At 40.9% G+C, this 24,467-nt stretch overlaps 2 protein-coding genes across 4 annotated transcripts in view; one reads left to right on the top strand and one right to left on the bottom strand.

Annotated features, from left to right (window-relative positions):
* Positions 1-2,284: 2,284 nt before the first annotated feature.
* GDAP2 (ganglioside induced differentiation associated protein 2) lies at positions 2,285-24,445 on the bottom strand. Of its 2 annotated transcripts, none has more exons than XM_061637878.1 (14): positions 24,135-24,445; positions 21,862-22,168; positions 20,403-20,542; positions 19,274-19,427; positions 17,192-17,280; positions 12,880-12,956; positions 10,982-11,141; positions 9,201-9,351; positions 8,764-8,840; positions 8,205-8,281; positions 7,151-7,290; positions 6,345-6,399; positions 4,453-4,596; positions 2,285-3,101 (listed from the first exon to the last, which is right to left on the bottom strand). In XM_061637878.1, the coding sequence occupies exons 2-14, from the start codon at positions 22,035-22,037 to the stop codon at positions 3,057-3,059; spliced, it is 1,485 nt and encodes a 494-aa protein (XP_061493862.1). In that variant the 5' UTR covers positions 22,038-22,168; positions 24,135-24,445; the 3' UTR covers positions 2,285-3,056. The 2 variants fall into 2 exon arrangements, with proteins under 2 accessions (XP_061493862.1, XP_061493857.1); XM_061637873.1 differs by lacking the exon at positions 24,135-24,445 and adding an exon at positions 23,306-23,752.
* Positions 23,390-24,467, top strand: part of WDR3 (WD repeat domain 3) — a 56,403-nt gene continuing 55,325 nt past the window's right edge. Inside the window, exon 1 of one of the 2 annotated variants that reach the window (XM_061637860.1) lies at positions 23,390-23,946. The gene's annotated coding sequence lies outside the window, so the exon portion shown is untranslated. The other variant, XM_061637856.1, reaches the window with a different exon arrangement.

Below are 24,467 nucleotides of genomic sequence, written 5' to 3'. Positions count from 1 at the left end.
AATTCCTGCCAAGGGCTTGAGTCCCCTTAGACTACTAACACACACACATTTTTTGACCGCCTGACACAAAAAAGATGGGCAATTTTAGCAAAACATCCAGGCAGCTCACAAGAGAGGAGGCAGTCACATAGACTAGACAGGCTCACTGGGAGAAGTATTCAAGTTCTGCAGGGGAAATAACCTGTGTGAGGAGAAAGGACTACACTAGGTTGCTGCAAAAGAACACTGTTCTCGGAAACAAAGGCTCTGGGCTCGAGTCCTAGCAGGGAGAAGTGAAGAATCAAGGCAAAGCTCATCTTTGGCTGTCTAGTCAGCAACATTCATATCAAAGGCAAAAGAAGGGGAAGCAGACAAGACTAGAAGCCACATCTCCCACTTTACAATTCTCTTACCTGAAATGGACAGGCAAAGGACACATATGATCAGAGCTGGAAGGGACCTCAAGGTCATCTAGTCCAGCAGTCGCAGTTTTTATGTGTCATATATATGGCATTTTAAAAAGCCCCTTATTTGGCTCGCCGTCCGTTTGCCTTTTCCTGTTTGTGGCCTTATCTGTTGCCTCACAGTGAAGCATTTCATAAATGAGCAGGCATTTTATGATGTCAAGCTCTTGGCTTCACTGGAGGAAATTGCTACATTTCTTTAAAAAAAAAACAATTATCCTGCCAGTCAGTTTAAAACGCACAGAGGGAGGAGTGGTGGCAAAAGCCAAGTTAAAATACATATTGTCAAAAAGACAGAAGGATTATCTGGGTGCCTGGCTTTGCACATAAGACACCGTCCTTTTGAAGGACAGCAATGCAGATAGGCATACAGCGATGCTTTGTAGAATCAAAGGGTTGGGAGCGTGGAGGGAGGTCATGTAGTCCAATCCTCTGCTTAGTGCATGATCTGCACCTACAGTATCACTGACAGGTAGTTTGTGCAGTCCCTGCTTTTAAATACCTTCAGCAAAAGAGAGCTCCCCACCTCCTCAAGGCAGTCTGTGCCACTATTGAACAGCTCTCACCATTATAAAGTTTTTCCTCGTGTTTAGCTGAAATCTGCTCCCCTGCAATTTACACCCATTAGTTCCGATCCTGCTTTCTTGAGAAACAGAGAACAAATCTGCTCCTTCTTCTGTGTGACAGTCCTCCAGATATTTGAAGACTGCTATCATGTCTCAGAGTAATCTTATGTTTTCCAGTCTAAATATACTTGGCTCTTTCAACTGTTCCACATAAGACTAGGTTTCCAGACCTGTCACCAGCTTGCCTGCTGTCCTCTGGACATGCTCCAGTTTGTCAATGTCCTTCTTAAAATGTGGCACCCAGAACCGGATTCCAGTTGTTGCCTGCCCAAGCACAGAATAGAGTGGAACTATTACTTACCATGCTCCGGCCATTGTGCTTCTGTTAATGCAGTCTTATGGTAACATTAGCTATTTAGCGGCTGCATCCTTCTGTTGGCTCACCTGTGGCTTCTGATTCACTAAGAGACTTGGATCCTTTCCACAGGAACTCTTGCAAAAGCCAGGTCTCCCCTATCATTGAACTTTTTGGCCCAGCATTCTAGCCCATCAATATCATTTTTAATATTGGTTCTATTTTCTAAAGGGTTAACTCTCCCAGACTCATGCCTTCTGTAAATTTGATAAGCATCCCCTCTACACCCTCACTTGTCATTTATAAAATGTTGAAAAGCAAAGGACCAAAGACAAAGCCCGCTGGCACTTCACTTGAAAACTCCCTTTAGGTTGACGCAGAGCCATTAATGAGTACTTGCTGAATACAGTGAGATCCACCTAAGAATAGTATCATCTACCCCACATCTTACTAGCTTGTGAACAAAGATATAACAATTTATACTATGTGCACAGGATTCCCAAGATCTATTAAATTACTAATGTATCAAAAAAGAGATAAGGCCGATGTGGGAGGACTTATTCTTGATTAAACCCAAGCTCCTAGTAATTATTAATGCAATCTTTTCTATGAGCTCAGACTGACCACTATAGTTTTCCCCACTAATGGTATCAGGCTGACTAGCCTGTAGTTTCCTGTATCCACCCCTCCACTTCCATTTTTGAAGATAGGGGCTACATTTGTCCAGCTCCAGACTTAAAAGCACCTCACCCATTCTCATAAGATATTTGTATTCACCCAGTTCACATATACCCCTTCATGTCTTTTACAACCAGGATCTCATGCAGGCATTACAAGAATCATTGGATTCACTATTTGAAAACTAAGAAAACTATGAAAGCTATAATGCTCTGCAAGAGAAGTTAAAGATTCTAGGAGGCTACTAAAAATAATTTATTTTTGCACAAAAGCTGCATTGATTTTCTCTATTGTAATGATACAGATTTTAATTATTAACACCCGAACATGTAGTCCAGATGGTAATCAACATTATCCATACATCCTAAGACAAGTGTACACGTAGTATGAACTACAGGAGCCTTTCCTGATATGTCCTTTAATTTTATTATTTAGTGGGAAAGCAGAAGCACCCTTACATCTCACATCATCCAGCAAGAGAGACAAAAAAGTCAGATTCCAGCTATGTAGCATGCTCAACATTGTGGTAGCTGCAGGATTCACAACAGAACTCTGCTGTGTGTGCAGAAATTTCTACAAGGAATTCTGTACATGTATCAGCACTGAAGGTGGATCAAAGCGCAAAGACCATAGAACACTGCTAAACAGATACTGTATCTTTTTTCCAAGCCAGTCTAACATAGGGCACTGAATGAAGAGCTAAGAACTTGCAGAGATTAGATTAAAACCTGGTTCAGAGATCTCCTGGAAAACAGCATTAACGGGAGGAAAAATCCTTGATATCAAGAAAAAAAAAACTATGCCTATCCACAGGATGGATGGATTCAAAACACAAGTTCATTTGCAAAAGAGTTTTGATTGCTTGTGCCCTTGCAAATATCTTATCGTAAAAAAATAACAGAGGTGGGGAAGAAATCCCTCTCTCTGATCTCTGTGAATAGATTCGGTCAGCTCAGCATGTAAGGTAAGCAGCACGAATGGGGTTGAGAAACCAGAAATGGCAGAGCTGCAGAGTCAGAGGTCTGGAGAAGATGGATAAGAATAATACGTTCCATTTTCCTGCAAAAGAGAGACAGATGAAATGATACAGTAAACATATGTATTAAAAAAAATTTCTCAAATCTTTCTGAATGAAGAACTTTCCCCCAACTCCTTCAGCCTCTGCCTCATGAGTGGGCAACCTTTCCCTCCTCAAGGGCCACATTTCCTCCAAGAAAAGTTGTGGAAGAGCACATGTCAACAGCAGGGCCAGAGTCACCCCACTGTCTCTTAAAATGAATGCCACCAAAACAGTTTCTCCACAAAATCTTGATGGTCACACTGTCTGCAGCACACATATCTCACTAACACATGCACAGGGAGACCTTTTAAAAATGTGGGTCTGCTTGGATCCGTATTTTCAAAGCACTGTTCTCTCTCTACTCCTGTGTGGCAGAGGCTACGTTTTGCTCTTCAATGTTTTGGAAAGTGCGGCTTCAAATGGACCCACATTTTCAAAAAGGCCTCTTCTTGTCTGTACTACTCAGAGCAGAGGAGCCTCTGCTCTCTTAGTGGAGGCAATAATCAACAGAGAGGACTCCTCCAGATCCAATGGAGGTTCTAGGTATCTCTGGAAGTCCTCTCTTAAAGTGCATAGGAAGAGTCACTCAACTAAGCATGTTCCCCTGCCATTAGTAAGAAAAAACTTCTGAACAGATCTACCAAATAGTACAGTACAGTGCACTGTGCTGAAGGTGACCCAAATAGCTGATAAACACTCCCCACATAAAAGTTTAAATATGTCAGAACTGCAGAAATCGTGGGATGCACCAGTAATGGCACTGTGGATGAGGAAGCTCAAGAACTTAGTTTAGCCATACTTGAAGGAAAAACTAGAGGATGGAACAAGTTAAAAGTGGGGCAGATTTCCTCCTGGTGTAGAAGCTAGGCTTTTAGAGGACATTCACCTTATGATAATCTGCTCAATGTCTATCAGGTGTTTTTTTTTCTCCCCATGCACTTCACATCATGCTCTTTTCATTAATCTTTTGAACATGAGGACTCAACACCAGATGATTTATGCACTACATATTTCAAACATTTCATGGTAAGTATTCCTCTGTGCTTCAGTACTACAAACCAGCTGCTGCCTGTGGAATTTCTTGGAAAATGGCATTAAGATGGACTACAACAATATGCATTTTAGTTAGTGTAGTTGTCCCATGATAATATGGAAGAAGCCTTTTTTTGGCTACAGAAAATGCTTCTATATCCAATCCTTTTATGGTTCAAAGTCCTGTCTGTTTCCAAAGCAATCCCCCATATATTTTTTCGAGCAGAGGGAAGGAAAGCTTTTGTCAGTCTGCTGTATGAAGCTGCTTAGATACAAACATGAAAAAGGATTAGACATTCAGTCCCTGAAGCCACCTACCCTGGTATCATATTCAAGAACAAATGGGGGGAAGTCGATTTGTTCAGGGAGAATAGCTGTGAACAACTGTTGGAGGCTTTCCACATAGTGGATTTTGTCCTTTAGTCCCGAGACAGTAAAGGTTGTGAAAAACCATGTTGAAACCTAATAGACAAGAGTGGAAAATAATGTTAACACAAAGCCTTGAACTACCAATAACTATCTAGATCCCAATCTTAACTATCTAGTAATTCCTTTCAGCTGACAAAGTAGATGTACACATAAAAATTAGATAGTTATATAACACTGCTAAACTAGTGTTCTCTAAAACCACTACATGCAAGATGCAACCTATCAGTGCTATGTGGACCCATTTCAAGAACTATGCAGTGTATGTCTAGTGACATACCAAACTTCTATTTAATTCTCATCATACTCCATCACTCTCTCTCACACACTCTGGCCATACCCCACTCTCAATAGCATTCCTAAACAGTGATCTGTCTAGGGTTAATACTGTGCTGATATATGTCATCCCAATCCAGGTTAGTCGTTACGTCTGTAGCTTATCCAAAGCCTTATTATTTATACAACACCATCAGTATACATCTTGCATGTGAGTTTTATAGGCAAAAATATATAGGTCTTTCTCCCCCAAGGTGAGTGCAATTTAAAAAAGACAACCAGGAAAAGAGGGGAAGCCAAATGAGAGGAAGAGAAGAATGAATGTGATGAATGTAGTTATGTTAGGTTATAGTATAATAGGTTATGAGGATGTAAGAGGTTAAACTGAAGGTGATGTCATGTAAAAAGCATCTCCCCCAAATACACAAATTCTGTCTAGTAGAGGCAGAAATGAAATATCTCAATCCTCGACTTTTCTTCCTATAATAGAAAATGCTAATCACCTGCATACGTGAGGTTTTTATCCCCTGGGCCAATGCTTTATCGTAGGAACAGCTTCTGCCTGACAATCAGTACTCCCAGTTACACAGAACGGTGAGTTGGTTTGACTATTCTTCTTGACATCTGTGAAGACCTATACTATTTTCCATCTAAGTTTCTGGGAAACTTAGCTTTATTGTTATGCAGCGTAGGTAGGTTATGTAGAACTTAGCCTACTTATTTTATACTGTATCCTGCTTCATCTCTCTCCAATTCCTTCCTTCTATGCTGAAATAAAAGATTCTCAATTAGATTCTCGGTGTCTGTGTGTGTTTTCTTTCAGTACCTAATGCATTGTCTCCTACTTGCCTAGTTGCTTGCCTTAGGCTACATGCTTTGAGCCATATGGCATCAAGGAAGAAATCAGGCTGAAGTTCTCCTACTGGTGTCTGGAGTTCATCTGGCATTACCCTCCTCCCAAGTTAAGAATCTGTAGGCTGTGGGATTCCATGGATATCAACTAGTGGTTGTTTGTAAAACTGAAAGGTGGTACTTGTTCTATAAAATTCTCTAAGGCTACAATCCAATACATGTTTACCCAGAAGTAAGTTCCATTGTGTTCAATGGGACTTACTTCCAGGTAAGCGTTTACTGGATTGCAGCCTAAATCACCTATATGTCCAGACTTCAAACCATGATAATGTCATATTAGCCGAGTAATAAATGTTATTAAACATAATGGTAAGAAGAAAAGACAAGACAGAATACTAAGAAATACTGTGTATCTAAATGGCTTAGATGAGAAACTACTTATTCAAGGATTGCTTGAAAGTGCTGCAATAGTCACCTAATCCAAATGACTGGGGTACCGATTCTTGTTATGGAAATAGTCAGTTCACATTATTAAAGAAATATGCACCAGGGTTTGTACAAACCATAACCTAACCGATACTGCCCAAATTTTGGTATCCCACACATTCACTACAACCAAAAATGTACATTTTCCACCTTGAGAAAGGACACTTCACCTTTGAACGAAATGTTGGATGGACGAAGTACAAGGCCTTCAGATTTCTTTTGTATCTGGGTTAACAAAAAGAGCATTAAACTCCTCAAGTTTAAGCATTTGCAGAAATCAGACAGGCAATCTGATCCATTTCCTAAGAATGTCATCATGCAGCAGTTTGCTTGGCTGCCAGGAGATGGTGCTGCAAACTACAGAGCAACGGCAGACTTCTAGGAGCTGCTGGGCCAGCAGAGGAGGGAGACAGGCAGGTAGGCATAAAAGGAAAAGTGGGTGGTTTTGGTGACCTGTAAAGTGAGGAGGTAGGGTGGCTTTGGGAACCTAGAAATGGAGAGGGGTTGGCTTTGGCAATGTGTAAAGGGAGGGGGGCTGGCAAGTAAAGCAAGCATGGTGCATCCCCTAGTATACAAGACTTGTTCCAAGTCTTAAAATTATTCAGGTCTTGCTTTAATACCTTCTCTGTGGTAAAGCTCTACACAGAAAATGAATAGTCTCAAGACAGCTAAATTCACCAAGCATGTATTTTTCACAAAATCAGATGGCTTATTCTAGCAGCCAAAGGTGCTGTGTAAGTGTATCACATGAATGGCTAGACATATTCTGAAACGAAATTTCCAGTACTGCAAACAAATCTACTTTGGTTTTCATAGTTCTGGTTCACAGTAAGTCACCAAACCAATCATCCTGGTTTGCTACTCATTAAACACCCCTATCTACACCCCATTCTCTTTTAAAGTCAATTCTTTGTGAAGTGTTTTGGTTCAAAGGAGAAATAAGAGAAGGCTTTAAGGTATGCCAATTTATACTTACTTGACATCAACAATGTCAGAGAGTTTTTTTAGGAAGTCTGAATCTAGGTGATTGTACATATTAGTGAGAGTATGGAAATACACAATGACATACTCCTTCATTACAATGTGGTCCATCACATGGATGAAGTACAAGAGAGCCTGAGAAAGAGAGAAGTCGAAAGTGTCAGATGCACTATTGCAGTAGAGAATTGCAGCAGCCATCTTTGTATTACTCTAAAAGCAGCGCAGCAAGGGGTTGAAGGAAAAAAAGCTCGTTCAGACTTTTAAAATGTTTGGCGTTTATATTTGAGAACAGTTTTTCTTAAGAAATAAAAAGGGAATGCTTTACAATAAATTCTCCTCCAGCAAAAGATGCCTTTCATTTGTCACCCAAACAAGTGGAAAGCTCACAAATCCAGAGTCATGAGGTATCATGAACAAAGCAGTAGACCTGGTCCCTAAGCTGTGAAGGCCATTGGGTAGTCTTGGGATAGTCACTACCTGTGGAGAAACACTGTGCGTAAGACTGTTACGCTTTGTGCTTTGGAAAAAGATTTCCATGACCTGTGATGTCAAGGGTGCAACTGCCAAGCTTTGAGGCCCTGTACTGTCACTAAGTTGCAAGTCTGTTAAGCAGTAGCTGCATGGTGAGAGGTGACCATACAAATGATAAAAGATTAAGAACTGGATCAGCAGATGCATGTTTGGACTAGAGTCTGGGTCACAGGTCTGAATACATAGAAAATGACTAGACTGTTGTAATGCCCTGTGTATGTGGCTGCCTTTGAAGAGGGTCTGGAAGCTGCAGTTAGTCCAGAATATGACTGCTAAGTGGGACCAGTGATGGGAATGTATTTCCTGTGCTTAAACAATTGCACCACTGGCTCCTGGGCTGTTACTGGAGCCAATTCAGGATATTAGTGTTGGTATGTTTTAAATTGATTTTAATTATCTGCTCTGGAAATGGTCTCAGCATTGAAGACCAGGATAAAATGTGTTAAAAAACACCTCTGGATTCAAACAGAAATTTTCTATTTAATCACTAACAGTTTTTATGTTTGTCAGGATCTCACCTTCTCCATGTCTATAAGAGTTACAGGAATATTTCTTCCAACCACTGCCATTACTGTGCGACCACAGTTATCAACACCTACAAACAGAATCAACATTAGAAACTTTTAAAGGTTAATTTAAAACACCCCACCTCTACAAGCAGAAATAAACTCCAGCCTAAAAACTGACATGGCTTTATGTAATTCAATTACACATTATGTTTTACTTCACAGGGCATTGTTTCAAGGACCAGAATTGTCTGAGACTGCACAGGATTCAAAGAGGAAGTGCCCCTCCCTCCCTCTCCCTCTCTCCTCTCTCTCTCACTCACCCCCCCAAGCTATTAAAGTCCTTCATGTTCTTTACTTGTGAAGTTCTTGCACTATTTTTCTTTGAATATGTACATTTATTTAACACCGTATGCACTGACAAGGCAGATATAAAAATTAAAGGTAATTTTCACAGGCTAGTTAGCACTACACTGTGTAGTATTAAGATGTGGAAGACTCCTTTCATTAGCACACTCTTCATCACAAGAAGAACTTAAGAAGCAATTAGGATTTGGGACCTTGGACTCACCAGTTTGGTATAAAGCTTTAAGGGAAGCAATATCAGACAGGTCTTCAGCTCTTGCCCGACAAAGCCAGCGATTGTAACTAGGAAGTAGCCACATATGGTATCAGAACCACAGACATATTGCATTGTTAACCTGCTATATTTCTCACATGTTATACTGTCATAACTCCAGAGGAAAATGCAAAGAAACAGTAAATGATTACATTGGAAATAATTAAACAAGAATAAGTGGCTAAGCTCCTATCCTTCCATGTCAAGCACGGAATGTGTGCCTAAAGACTCAAGTATGCTAGAATATTCCTCATGCATTTTAAAAATCTGCTACAACACAACACCATGTAATGGTCAATATGCATAACAGAGTAGTTCCCAAGCATATAGCACTGAAGTCTGAATCCCAATGAACCACTAATACAAGTGCTCATTTGTAATAGACTTACTTTCGCTGATGTTGCTTCTGTAGTGTGGCCTCTGAAAGCTGTCCTTGCAGGATGAGACGCCTCTGTTTATCAACATCTCCCTCCATGCGGGCAAAAGCATGGGAGCCAATAAATGACAAATCTGCTTCTAGTCCTTCCTCATCAGAATTATCTGCAAAAGGTGTGCAAGAATAATGAAGAAACTCTTGCTGATAGAGCCACAACACAAGTCCAGTACAAGAAAACAATGGGGCATGTGTACAGCAGCACGTTAGAATTTAGCAGTATCTCTTTCTGCAAAAGAAGCAGAGTAGGTGAAGTTATGTTTGGCACTCAGAGTTCACAATCTTGCAAGCAACACATATATTGACTGGCAGAATTGTACAGGGCCAAAACAGAACATTGGATACGTGAGTGTCCTTACTTGAAGGTAGGAGGACAATCTCTGAAGTCTTAAGTCAGTACTTGGTAACAGTACTATTATGTAGATGTTGATGTTAAAAAGAATGGGGGAACAAGATGGAACCTGTAGGCACCCCAAAGGTCAATGGCAACAGGATGGAACAGAAGTCCGCCAGCATCACCATCTGAACCTTGGCCTTCAGATAGGACTGGAAACATAGCAATACTATGTCCCCAAGACCCAACCCAGAGACATGGTCCATTCCATGGAGAAGTCATCCACCAAAGCAAGGCAATATCAGGCTGTGGAACTCCCTTCCGAGTGAGGTGCGATCAGCTCCCTCCTTGCCATCTTTCCGGCAACAAGTAAAGATTGTTTTATTTCAACGGGCATTTGGGATAGAGAACGACCAGGATTAAGCGTCATAGGTTTGGTGACTACATTATATGATTTTATTATTTTAAATTGTCCGCTGTTTTTAACCTATATTTTATGGTTTTAATTTTTCTCATAGTTTAATTCTTTTTTAATAGTATACTTTGTATGTTTTAATTGGTGCTGTTTTTAGTTGTAAGCCGCTCTGAGTCCTATTGGAAAAAGGGTGGGGTAGAAATAAAGTTTATTATTATTATTATTTCACAGGCCAACCCTTTTCTCGTATGGAAATACAATTATGGGAAAAACTTCTCCATGATTACTGTCTAATCTTGTGTTATGCCAAGGCCCCCCACGGCAGCCATTTTGTGACTGGTACACCCAGTGCTTTCTCAAAGTTCGAAACGTGCCCTCTGGTCCAAAAAGGTTGGTGACCCCTGGCATAGAAGCCAGATGGCCCTCGATGGTAGGGGGAAGAGAGAAAAAGATGAACAGAAGTCAGGGGCCTGACTTATAGAGCCCCCTCCCCTCCACAAAAAATCCAGCTCTCTTGACAAAGACAAGAGGAAAACTGGAAAGGGATTCCCTATACTAGCAAGGAGAGAAAATTCAGACAAGCTGTGACTTTGAAGATTGATAGGAGGAGTCACCTTTCACAGGATGCCCTCGTCTGTGGGGGAAATGACTGGGTCTGCCATTATGGAGAAATAGTAACAGTATCTTGTATTTTCATATTTTTTTCTGAAGAATGTGCAGATCTGAAATCTTTTAAGTATTTTATACAATTATTCAAATTCAGAGCCACAGAGGATTTGCTACCAGGCATGAAAAGCCAACACAGGGTCAAAGGGCAGGAGCTAATCCTCTCACATCCCAGCTCCCTCAACAATTCATTTGCTTGACTTTGTTCTCATCCATTCCAGTTACAATTTGAAAAGCAGAAAGATTTTGAATACCTTTCTCCCCCAGTACATTTGTTCTGTAGATAATATTTAGACTCTCTTGACACATTCTGCAGACTCACCCTCTGAAACACCTGGCTTTTCACTAATTCTGATCTGACGCTCTGGCACTACTGGCTCCCCTTCAGCATTGCCAATATCAGCTGGAAGGAAAGGCAAGGACTGTTTCTCCTCCTTTAGTGACCTTGGGAAATACAGAGGCAGCAACCTCTGGTAAGTATCCTGAAAAAAGGAAAAGTTTGAGGATGCTTTAGATTTCCAGATTTCAAGGCAGGTTAGAACCACGACAGGCCACAAAGATCATGTAGTGCCCAGATTTTTTTTTCCATATAGCATATTGATCATGACAACACCACAATGACCAGTTAAGTCAAGGTTTACAGTTCTTCTGTATGTGGAGCTAAGTTTTAATGCGTTTAGCAGTGTTCATAATCTTTCTTTCAACTTTTGACATACACAGAATTGTTAAGATCCAAAGAATACATTTTGATACAAGTTTAAAGCAACAATAAACCCATTCGCATATTCCATCCCATGTTCACGCCCTAGTGCCAGGAAACTGTGGGGCTGATGGAAGCTGGGGTCTAACAACATCTGGAGAGCTACAGGTTCTGCACCCCTTTCTTCGGCATTAACATTTTGCACATGGTCAAGACCACAGTTCTGCAAGTATTCTGTTGCACTCTGGAAAGTACAAGGAGCCCCAAGGTTCCCCCCAGCCTTGAGTAGTTGTGCTGTGTTTTGGAGATGCTCAGCAGGGATGGTCCCCAGCCCTTCACTCTTCCCAGTCCAAAGTGCCTTGGAAGCACAGTACCGCAAGCCCTCATCTCCCTTTCTAGCTTCAAGGTGAAGTGTAGAATGCAGATTTGTGTCTCTGGTTCTAAGGCACAAAGACCACCTCAGAAGCACAGACCTATTCAGCTCCAGCACTGGAGCTTGCAAGGGAACTTCCCTGACTTTATTATTATTATTTATTTAATTTGTATCCCGCCCTTCCTCCCAGCAGGAGCCCAGGGTGGCAAACAAAGCACTAAAACACTTTAAAACATCATAAAAACAGATCTTAAAATACATTAAAACAAAACAGCATTAAAAACATTTTAGAAAACAACCTTAAAAAAGGGTTAAAAACATTATTAAAACATATTAAACAATTCTGACACAGATGCAGACTGGGATAGGTCTCAACTTAAAAGACTTGTTGAGAGAGGAAAGTCTTCAAAAGGCGCCGAAAAGATAGCAGAGATGGCGGCTGCCTAATATTCACAGGGAGGGAATTCCACAGGGTAGGTGCTGCCACACTAAAGATCCGTTTCCTATGTTGTGCAGAACCAACCTCCTGATAAGATGGTATCTGCAGGAGGCCCTCACCTGCAGAGCGCAGTGATTGACTTGGCATATAAGGGATAAGACGGCCTTTCAGGTATCCTGGTCCCAAGCTGTATAGGGCTTTGTACACCAAAACTAGAACCTTGAACTTGGCCCGATAGCAAATCGGCAGCCAGTGCAATTCTTTCAGCAGCCGGGTGACATGTTGGCGATACCCTGCTCCAGTGAGCAGTCTCGCTGCCGCATTTTGCACCAGCTGCAGCTTCCAGACCAACTTCAAGGGCTGCTTGCTGTATTTCAGAAGCATGGCCTTGTGGGAGGGGACGGGTCCTGGCAACCACACAGAGTAACTTTAAATATTTGTACTTTCTACATGTACATTCTATTTTTGGTTTACAGATGAGACTGGGGCTATTTAGACTAATTGTGAAACTGAAATTTGGGAGTATACATGACTGAAGAAACAAGAATGGGAAGGCCTTGAACTCAAGTTTATTGTGCACCTTTCGAAGAGCAGTTAATAAAATCAATGGAGATGAGAACAGCAAATAGAGTTCAAGGCATGTAGGTTTTGGGGCTGAGAGAGTTCAGTTGCAGAGCAATGCTTACATGAACAGAATAATTTACAAACCTTTTCAAGTTCAGACACTGCAAACACCACCTTTTCAAGGGTTTCCCCATGTATCTCTAAAAATCGGCGGACAGTTCCTGTGAGGGGACGGGACAACATACACAGTCAGCAAAATAAGAAACAGACACCCATGTAGAAGCAAAATATAGGACAGTCCTTCTCCATGCCATTGTTTTCTCCATTTGGAAAGCTGCTCCAGAGGTGAATGCCTTCATTCGTCCACATGATGAAGTCCGTACACAACAGAAACACATGTGGTATCTTTCTCAATGCGTTATAGAAATTACTGCATATGGTGCCCTTAGCGGTGTTCTTTAGAGCTCTGTGTTCGTAAACCTCATCTGTCCTGGTTGATCATATGTGCAGAGAGGTGGCTGGGTTTCCTGACAATTCAAGTTTTGGGTCAGATTTCTTTTTCTCAGTCTCAATTCATGCCTTTCCCAGCGCATACCAAAACAGGCAGCCACGGCATTTAGTGCTACAGGCCTCTTGGTTGAAAGACCTATATGCCTCTTTGCTTAATTTGACTTCACCACAAGGGTTGTTGTACAATTTTAGAACTATTTTCTCTTTATTGAATAGGCAGCTCACATTTCACTGTAAAGACAGCTGGCTGCAACTCTGTGTCAGGGAGATGGGACAGGGAAAGAGGAGGGGCCTCTGCAATCAGAAGATGGTAATTTACCCCCCCCTTCAGAAAATATGTTCTGAACGGGGATGGGCAGTTCAAGCAAACACCACCATCTTTCTGGGGCTACTTCAGTACAGCACCACACTGGCTGTTTTATGCAAGGATTAATATCTGTCCTTCTGGGAATGCTATATTTTTATTTTAAAATTAAGTATACACAAGCTTATTCTTTGCATAGATTCTTATTTCTTAGAGTAGTACTTGTACTAAAGATGTCCTAGATAGCAGAACACTGTGGAACAAGTGGGGACACCTAACTAATAAACAGTTATAGACCAACAGCAGTAGCACCAGAAAATGATGATAGCTGGTTGGCACTGTTATCACATGGGGTGGGGAACATCAGGCATGGAAGTGAAACGCAGCCATCCAGGCCTCTCTGTCTGGCCCTCAGTATTTTGTACCAGACCATTCTCATCGTCCAGACCACATGGCTCATCAGCCCTCCTCCGCACTCACTTTTGAGTGCTTTTCCCTGGCTGGAATGTGTTCTTGAACTGTGACAATGTTTCTTGCTTGCCTGGATGGAGAGCTGGCGTAGGGAGGAAGGCAGAGTGAGAAGAAAGCCCTGACTTGGCTGGCTAGAATGTATTGATGGCACAGTGATAATGTGCAGGCTGTCATAAACAAGCATGCAATTTATTTATTTATTTATTTATTTCCCACCCTTTCTCCTAGTAGGAGCCCAAGGCGGCAAACAAAAGCACTAAAAACACTGTAACACATTATTAAAACAAACTTTAAAATATATTAAAACAAAACCACCATTAAAAACATCTTTAAAAACCTTTAAAAAAAAGGTTTAAAAACATTAAAAAGCAATTCCAACACAGATGAAGACTAGGATAAGGTCTCTACTTAAAAGGCTTGAAAGAGGAAGGTCAAAATAACGTAGAAGGTCCTCTATTTCTCTAGCTCTGCAAGCATATAACTCACTGACATAAAGGATACAGACTGTGGCCTTGACACACCACATTAAACACTGTTTGAAAACTATCTGCCACTACAAAAAAACCTTCCCTATAATACATGTTAAGTATTAGATTTAGGTTTGTAACTTATTTTGGAAAAGCAGAGCTCCTCATTGGCTCAATTCAGACATTACCCCCAAACTACTGTTAAGGAGGTTTGAATGGACAAGCTATCGTTTCAACCTTTCATTTGCCTCCAGAAATACCTGCATTAGAAACTGGATTGCAGAGCATTTCAACAATGGATGCTGGCAAGCAACTGTAAAATCACAGTTTGCCTATGTGTTTAGAAGCTCAAACCATGCTTTGGCATGGCTGAAACTTGCTGTGCAAGTATTTTATCTTGATTTTAGTAACTGAAATGGCCTTATATAGCATACTGTAGGGATGTGCATCAGCTTTGTGGGGAGGCCAATAACTAGGCAAATTTGGATGATCTGGGGGTCTTCCCCATCTCAAGTCAAAGCACGATGCAGTGAACTCCCTCAAATTGAATAAGGCTCCCTTGAAAGCCACAGAATGCTCTATGGCTTTGGTTTTCTGTACTTTTTTGTATAGAATAGCTGTGTTTTTGTATATGCCTGTTTCTCTAATTCAGGGATCCTTCTCTAACCCCCTATGGACCACCTTTGACAGATGGGTGGGGTTGCCCACTTACCATCCAACATCATTATGACATCAGGCTTGAAAGCGACTCACCTTCAAAGTCTGCAAACACCTGCAATACAAACCACTTGCAGACTTTAAAGGGATGGAAGCTATGTCTCTGTTCCACAGTGGATGTCACCTGTGACTTCGGGGATGGGCAAGTGGGTGTGATTTGGGGAAAATGGCTTTGTCAGCCAAATTTGGCCTATGTGTTGCAGGTTTCCCATCCCTGCTCTGTAAGAAGGAAAATGTCCAAATGTTGCCTGTGGAACACTAAAGAGCTCTAGATTGTTCTTTGTTGAAAAAAAACCCGCCACTGCTGTGCTTTAAGTTAAACGCTTTGTTTAAAATTCTACATTGCTCTGCTTTTACAAAAAAAAAAGAGCTCTTCAGAACACTGTAGACAGCGTTCTGGATAGCATCACATTATAAGGTCTATACTGGAAGCCTGTAGCCTATCAGAGGACATAGGAAACTAAGGCTAGTGTGAAGTTGCAACTTTTTTAAAATGTGCAAGCAAGAAACAAAATACTCTACTTGTCCATTTCTTAATTATTTTAAGGTAAGAAAGTGCAAGAGACAAACCCCTATCCCCTTCCAGAAAAATGATGGGGGAGAGTGAATCCCTTTGACTGCCTCCACACACACAAAATCCTAGACCTATTTTTCTGCAATTTGGAAGGGTTAATCTACTCTGAAGGGGTTCCTGTACCTGTAAATTTCATCCACTTTGGCCAAAAGGGGAAAAATTATAAATAGTTTTAGATTCTCCATTTGTTTATGCAGAGCAGCTCAGGAGCCAAATTAGAGAGTGCCAGTATGACTCCAACACAGACTGGATTTTTTAAAAAGTTTGTTGTTGTTATGTGCCTTCAGGTCGATTACGACTTATGGTGACCCTATGAATCAGTGACCTCCAACAGCATCTGTCATGAATGACCCTGTTCAGATCTTGTAAGTTCAGGTCTGTGGCTTCCTTTATGGAATCAATCCATCTCTTGTTTGGCCTTCCTCTTTTTCTACTCCCTTCTGTTTTCCCCAGCATTATGGTCTTTCCTAGTGAATCATGTCTTCTCATTATGTGTCCAAAGTATGATAACCTCCGTTTCATCTTTTTAGCTTCTAGTGACAGTTCTGGTTTAATTTGTTCTAGCATCCAATTGTTTGTCTTTTTCGCAGTCCATGGTATGTGCAAAGCTCTCCTCCAACACCACATTTCAAATGAGTTTATTTTTCTCTTATCCGCTTTTTTCACTGTCCAACTTTCACATCCATACATAGAGATCGGGAATACCACGGTCTGAATGATCCTGACTTTGGTGTTCAGTGACATATCTTTGCATTTAAGGACCGTTTCTAGTTCTCATAGCTGCCCTCCCCAGTCCTAGCCTTCTTCTGATTTCTTGACTATTGTCTCCATTTGGGTTTAAAAAGTGAATCTTGGGGCCCATGCATGCTCCTAGTATGCTCTTCGAAGTTAGGTATGTAATGAAGCTATTCTACGCTTTCCACTATTCACCAGTCATTCTTAAAAACATGGCTTAACAATTGCCAGTACTTATATGATATAGAGCTACTAGCGCCAAAACAAGTATCCTGCCAATTGTATATAAAGATGGTCTGTATTCCTAGTAACAAAGCTAGCTAGTTTCATACCAAGAAGATAATTGCATATTCTTATACTTTGCACATTATGATGCCTTAAGCGTAAGCTTTGCAGCACAGAGGAACCAAGGTGGCTTAGACTGACACATCTTTTCCATGAAGCCCTTTGGCACAACTCCCTTGTTCCAATATTCTACGGTAACTATGTATGACTGAAATAATTACATATTCTTCCCCGACCTATCCTACTTCCACTACTTTCCCCTGCTGTCTCCTCTGTGTGTGTTTCTAGATTGTAAGCCTTTTGCGACAGGGCCTTGTTGTCTCATTCTTAGTAAAGCACAATGTATGTAGATGAAGCTATATGAACAACAATGACATTTTCAAGGTTACTTACGTAGTGCTATGTGGGTGGCATCCACTAAAGGGTAACCTCGTTTCACAGAATTTATCACACAGAATCCAACTGAGGACGTTGCTTGCTCCCTGAAGCCAGAAAAATAACATGAAGTTCAAGCATCATGAGCACACCAATGCAAATTATTTCATAGCGGGATCATGTCAGTTTACTGTATATGAATAGGCTGCATTCGTTATGGTGGCACAACAGTGATGATTACCAGAGTAATTCAAAAGATAGCAGGTTAATTTTTCTGCAGAGTTCTGCAGCAGAATCAAACAGTAAAAGGGATTCACAAAGATGGCTTAATCATTGCCTATCCTGGATGGAGAAAGTGTCAGTGACTAACATGATTATCCAGATTTCTACCTTTGTGGTTTCATACTGCGGATAGATTTTGGTCTCAAAAAACTTTTAAGGATAGGGTAAGATGCTACTGAAGTTTTCATGCCCCCTCCCAAATACCTATTGTAATCACTCCTAACAAAGGAGGTTTAAGTCTTTCCAGTATCATCGTTTTTGCATTTGCCAGTGAGGTTTTAAGCTGCGGTTTTCTAATCACAAGGAAGGGTTAGCGTCAGATTGAGCAAGGTGAATTATTCAAAAAGATGTTAAGACTGGATCATGTTAAAAAATATAGTATGTTGATCACTGGGGATGGAAAGTAATAAAATAGGAAGTATTAAAGATTATTTGTTAAAATTACCTACAGAATATTAAATATGTTTTAGGGAAACAAAAAGTAATTTTTCCAAAATGTGTACGATTATGAACTTGGAAGAGACATTCAAAATTAAACCGACTGTTTCCCCCCACCCCCCCATTTAACTTAAGTATTCTGAAGCTTAAGATTTTCAGTCCCTTGGCAAAAGAGACAGAGTCCAGGGAGTTGACAGATTCTGTCCTAAATGACAGAATGAAATCAAATGAACCATTTGAAAGGAGTTCAAGAGAATCATACACACCAGTAATCAGCGCAGATGCCTGTGGCATTATTCTATTGTCCCGAGGAGCATAAACAGATCATACAAGTCCCAGCTGAATTTGTAGCAAACCAAAAGTGTTTTAACCCCTTATTAAACATAGGCCAAGATTATCCAGTGCTATATCTGACCTAGGCATGCAACCAAAGACCTGTAAAATTGAAAGTCCCATACCCCTGAATGTGCAACTTTGTATGCGAAACCATATTTCTAGGTGTGAGACATTTAACCATCCAGTAGCTTGCCTAGGACAAGAAACATAATATCTGATCTTAAACAGATTTCCAGACATTCGATATTCAAGAGGGAGCCTGTCAGTGAGTGCTTGTTCTTGCGGCTGGTTCTCCAAAGTAGGTCTCAAAAGGTCCATAAAATCCTTTAATCTGGCCTTTGTTTTCTTCTAAAACAAAGAGCTGCACTCTGTTGAACTTTCACCCCCACCCACCCCAAACACAAAATCCACATGAAGGCACCATGGAAGTTTGCAAGCCACATCTGGGTTTTAAAGTATATGACACACAAAATGAGTGATCAGGTTATTAGAAGATAGAAGGCTTCTCAGGAAATATAAGGAAATGTACTAAGTAGTTTAGCAATGCAGTCAAAACCTGTAAGAAATCTGTTTTAGCAAATGAAGTGCCTATACAATGTCAGATGGAGAAAGCAAATATTTTATTCTGTGAGCTACTCCTCAATTGCCCTTCCCGCTGTGATTATATTATATATAGAGGAGTGATTTTCTTTCACCCGTATCAGGTTTTTCAATACATCATGTTCCCCTCATTGTCTACCCCCAGCACAAAGCAGCTAATATTTGAAGATGGGAAGGGGAGAACCTAAAGTACAGAACCTACAAGAAGAATGTATGTTCAGTATGCAAAGAGAGCCACGTTAACCAGTTGTCTATGGGATTTTCACAGGCCATCTTATGGGGACAAGATGGTAAGCCAAGCTAAGCATTTCGATTTTCACACCTCTTACAGGCCATATGGACAACACCTCACATGTTAATTTGCATTAGTTACACATTCCAAAATTTTGCATGCACTCTGTTTTTCCCAAGGTACTTGCCTGTCACAAGCAGACACATGCTTACTTTGCAAGTTGCAGAATGTTGCGATAGCAGCTGTACAAGGAACTTTCTGCTGCTGTTCGGTATCGATTTTTGTATTTGGGTCCCACGGTGTGAATGATGAAACGGGCAGCAAGGTTAAATCCTTTTGTCAACTTTGCTTCCCCTGTCCGACAGCCTAAAACAAAACAAAACAGGATGAGGCAGGTAATATCAAAGCAATTGAAGCATAAGGATTTTAGGCTTAGTGCAGATAAGCCGTTATACTCCTGGATTGGCTTGGGAACACATAGTATCTTCCTATATTATATCCAAGATGCTTGTTAAACCCAGGGAAGAGTAAAAAGCAGCTTGCAGAGCTGGGTAGAGAAGCCTCATTTGGATATAATGATAAACCATGGTTTCGTATTATGAGAACATGACTGTGCAAGCCTTGAATTCACACACTTCCTGACTGGTGCAGGTGTGTGGGAATTTGGAAGCTCTGGGTCCCATTTTTTATTACTGACAGCTTAGTTTCATCAAAACCTGAATAAAATGTAGTTAATTGTGGTTTAACTAAACAGGCCAAATTCATAAACCATGGTAAAGCTGGCCCATTTTAGTAAACTGTAGCAAGCGTTGTGTGATATTTTATGAAAAAGACTTCCTGCGAGTATTGTTTATTTATTTTAGTCGCTGATTCATTTCTAAATTGCTAATGGTCATTTTAAGAAAATACATCCAAGCACACAGCAATTGTGGACACGGTTTATTAATAGTTCATTCATTTTGTTGCTTTCTACATATAAGCTCTTGGTATAGAATTGCGCTGCAAATATAATTTCTTGATCTAGTAATGTTTGTGGGATTTTTTAAAAAAAGCCAAAACATTTATCAGTGACTATATTTTCTGTTCTAAAAATAGAGAAAAACCATTGCTCCAAATACTTGTTTGCTTTCTGTCTCCCATCTCTCGCATGTATGGAACTCGGTCATTATGCAAAACACATTATAATTTCATAGCATAATTTATGTTTGTTTACATTTGTACATGGAGGTTTTATTGTGAATTGAATAATATACCCTGTCTAACTTTTAAAACCATGGAACAGTTCCTTTTTGGTTCAGCTGAAAGTTTGGAAGTTGATCAGATGAACTTTACTATAATTACCTTTGAGCTTCTGTAACTCAGCCCTCAGGTCAGGTCCCGCAAGCATGCAGATACTTTCTGACACTGGATTCTTGTCTGTGAGAGACTCATTGCTGGTATTCACTATGGCTGTGCAGTTCAGCAATGCTACATCCCCCTTCCTGAGGAAAGATCACTACCATTCAGTGAGCAGTACAGAACACAAAAGCACAATGCAAGCAGGAAGCTTTTCAGAGTAAGGACATGGATACTGCTACATGGCTATACTCTTATGCTGCTCCTCAGTTTTCTTCCGAATCATAAATAAGTTAACAATGGAACAACTGATATCTATGAATCTGTGTGTGAGTGTTCACAGAAGTCATGAGGTGTAACATGTCAATTTATACTTTTGAGGATATGAATACAATGGAAGGACAGACACTTCTCATTTTCAATACTTTCAAGTGAAAAAGTTTATAACAGTGCAAAGGGAAATGACAAAATAATTATCTGAACACATACCATGTCTTCAAAAGAGTTTGAAGTTTTAATGCCCCCAAATTTGTAACTATCTGTTAAACCTATTACCACACTGGTAATAAGATTTAGTGTGTGATTAATCAGCAGAAATTCATGTGGAAGTCTGGCCCATGTGATTCCATTACTGCCAGTGTTTCAGAACATTTCTATAAAGAGGCTTTTCAACAGTATTTTCTCAGACTGAAAAATACATCATCGCTATTCAGATGGATGCTGGCAATGTAGCAATGTCACAAAAATAGCATAAAGTCTGTTACATACGCACCTAGAATACAACCACTACCAAATCATGCACCCTCATAAGATACCTCTATATCCCTCCCAAACAGACCCACAACATAAGCCCAGCACCAGTGCACCGATGCTACACAGAATGAAGAACAGAACAGAAAGCACCTAGGCAGAAAAGATACTACTAGCTTACACAAGTGAAGTAGAGCCCCAACAGCAGCCATTTTAACTGGACCTTAGGACTTGGCTGCTTGTAATACTACTGGGTTATATTCAAGAGAGCATTCATGTATAACATTGATAGAAAAAGCTGTATTAATTCATTTAATACAGTTTCACCACAAATAGTGAACATTTATGAAACTTCATGACTTTTAAAAAATCATTTTTAGAAGGTAAACCATCTCCAGCTTCCTATATAAGGGAATCCTATTCCTAGAATAATTTTGATCTTAAATGTAATACAGAGTATCACCGTATGAAGTTCTGAAATTCTTTAAATTAATCGGAAAATCTAATTACACCTCCTTGTTTCCTTATCAAGGAGTTATTGTACCCAAATCTGTAAGATCATGCTCTGTAAGCAATTAAGATCATGGTCAATGATGTCAAAAACACTAGTGAATATAAGCCAAAGTTTAAACAAAAAAACTGTTGGTTCACATAAAGCTTAAAGATTTTATGTTAATGAACATAATTATTTCAAAAGCATGAAGTGCAAACTTACCACAATATTATTTTTGAATTGATGTCTTTCCTATATGGGAAGGGCGAGGAAGCATCACCTTGGTTTTCTTCAACTGGAATTGGAGAGGACTTCAACTGGTTTGCCTCATAAAGATCAGCCCAGCCTGGCAAACCATCAATATCCACAAAATGGGAAGGAGCACCCAAAGGATCCATGGAATGAAGAGATCAGCACAGAGTTCTATTTACTTCATAAGCACTGCACTCCTTACTGAAGTCTTACTGGTACTTTGGACATACCACAGTCAGAAGCTTGAGCTCTTTGCTGGAAACAGAGCTGAGAATTCCTGTGGGAAAAAATATCTGTAAATCACTGTGCTGTGTGAGCTTGAAAAAACAGAAGTTCCCCTCCCCCCCAATTCTGACATATAACTCCTTCAAAATAAAATGTAACCCCCCCAAAGCATTTCCTTAGTGAAACACCCATCCAGAGATGTATGGCTTTCCCCCAAAAGATGCCATTTGCTGAATGTTGTTTTATTCCTGGCATCTCTAAGAATTCGTTTAGGTTTAGCTCTCAAGCTGTAGCAAACGTAGATCAGACGCATATATACCATTTCAGATTGCAGGCAAGAACTTGTATGATGGAATGCATCTTCATATAATTTGTTTTATCTGCACCTAGAACATCTGCATGTTTGGAAAATGGATTCTAGCTTCAGTTTCTTCCAATATGCTAGTTTTCTATGTGTTCCTTTTCTTCTTGTTTTTGGGGATAAGGTAACATTCCATCATAAAGGCTCCCATCCAATGTAGCACAGAAAATGTTTATAATCTAAGTCTTTCGTGAATAAAACACTTTGTAGTGCAATGTTGGGCTGTTTGAAGTGGGTTTTTAAATGGGTCCAGAAAATGAAAAGTGACTTTATTGTGAACGAGATACCTCTATAGCCTTTTGTTGGTGGCATTTTCTCTTTATCTGGCTTTTACTAATGCACACTTGCATCTGGTTTGTTGCAAGCATACTGTAGTTACAATGTTTTATGGTTTTCTTTATCAAGTTCTCCTTTCTCAGACACATTTTCCTTCCAGGTTTATGTTAACATTATTAGGGCAGGTTTTATTAACTGAAGGTGCAAATTCCACTCCTCTCATAAAGATGCTGGGAAGGACAAAGATTATAAAAAGTAGTGCCAACAGGCCACGAAATGCAAGAGGAAGCAATGCCACTCTGCTAAGACAGAAGGTGAGAAACAACGACCCATTCACAACAGCTGATAATGCTTGATAACACATTTTTATAGCATCTCTCTCTAGTCATGTCTCTATCTCTCTGGCAGCTGAGGGCAACAAAACTTCATGCACATGATGATGTGGATCTGGCCCATAAAAGCTTATGGCATAGTAAAAGGTGCCGCAAGACTTTCTGCAGAGAAAAGAAGCAGAGCTACCTTAAGACCCAGAGAACTAGAGGCTGTTATTACCCGCTTGTTGTTTCCGGTGAGAAGTTTCTCTTCCTCTTAAAAGATAAGTGGCCCTTTCACCCTCCCTTTCGAGCAAAATTCCCGAGTCGACGAACGAACGGTGGGAAACTGAGGCAGGGCAGGCCTGGCGCCAGAAGGCGAGGTGTAAAGAAAATCAGGAGCGAGGAGAGCACCGCGAGCGGGCGGGGAGCCACCACCTGGGCAATGTGCGACAAGACTGACGGGCACGGGGAGGGCGACTGAAGACCCGAGCCCGGGTGACACTCACAGTCGCCGCCGCCCTCATTCGGCTACGGCAGGACCTCAAGGAGGCGCCGGTCAAAGTCATTCCCCTGACGGGGAGCCCAGCCCCGACCAAAGCCACAGAAAGCCAGCGAGACCTGACCCGAGCGTCTGCCGCCTTCCGGTGACCACCCCGAGCGCCGCCTACTCTCTTTTCCGCCTCCGCATCCAGTCCCAGAGCCTTCGTTTACCATAGAGATAGAAGGAAAAGCTCGAAAAGATGCGAAGTCACTAAACTAAAGTAACTTCCTGGTTTCTTGTAGACCCCGTTTCCACAGAAAAAACCATTGAAGAAATCAAGTGCATACGAAGGCAGATGTAACAAGGACGACAGCGCCCCTCCCCATGGAAAAGTAGCGGCAAGGACAACATTCCATTCACTTCTGGGTCTTATTTCTGATTTTTCTTTCTTTTGTTAATTGTCCTGCCGTTCTTCCTATACTGTACGTTGGGGCGGGTATTGTGGCTGAGAGTGGCCCACAACAGCCCCATAATGTAACCCATCATTAATATTGCAGGTCAGAGGAATTCATTCTACTTAACTTACCCCCCGCAGAGGCACCCTTCCAGCCCAAATTCAGTTGCTTACGGAAAGCTTGTGCTCCACTGAATTACACACATATGCGTTACGCTTTAAAAGGTTTGCATTTCTTCCCACGTAAAATAAGGCCCGAATGAGGAAGTACGTAGAGTCCTTTCATGCCATCCTTCATGGCTATCACAACGGCATAATCACACAGCAACGATTTAATTCGAGAACTCTTATTCTGAAGTTGTTATCTGGCTTTGGTTCTGAACCCGGAAGCTCTCCATGCAGTCAATGGAACGTGCGTCGACCTTTTCTCTTATGTCTCTGACTTGAGCGTCTCCCTTTTCCGGT

The sequence above is a fragment of the Rhineura floridana genome, chromosome 1 (assembly GCF_030035675.1).
Source record: "Rhineura floridana isolate rRhiFlo1 chromosome 1, rRhiFlo1.hap2, whole genome shotgun sequence".
Taxonomy (NCBI): domain Eukaryota; kingdom Metazoa; phylum Chordata; class Lepidosauria; order Squamata; family Rhineuridae; genus Rhineura; species Rhineura floridana.
This window is presented reverse-complemented; position numbering and strand designations above follow the sequence as displayed.

Bases quoted from the DNA above. Each gene is read 5' to 3' on its own strand.
- GDAP2 (XM_061637878.1), bottom strand. From the start codon at position 22,037: ATGGATCCTTTGGGTGCTCCTTCCCATTTTGTGGATATTGATGGTTTG. The intron at 8,841-9,200 runs GTAAGTCTATTA...GCTACTTCCTAG, and splicing joins CAGAAGCAACATCAGCGAAA to TTACAATCGCTGGCTTTGTC. The intron at 3,102-4,452 runs GTAGGTGGCTTC...TCTCTTTTGCAG, and splicing joins TTCTTGAATATGATACCAGG to GAAAATGGAACGTATTATTC.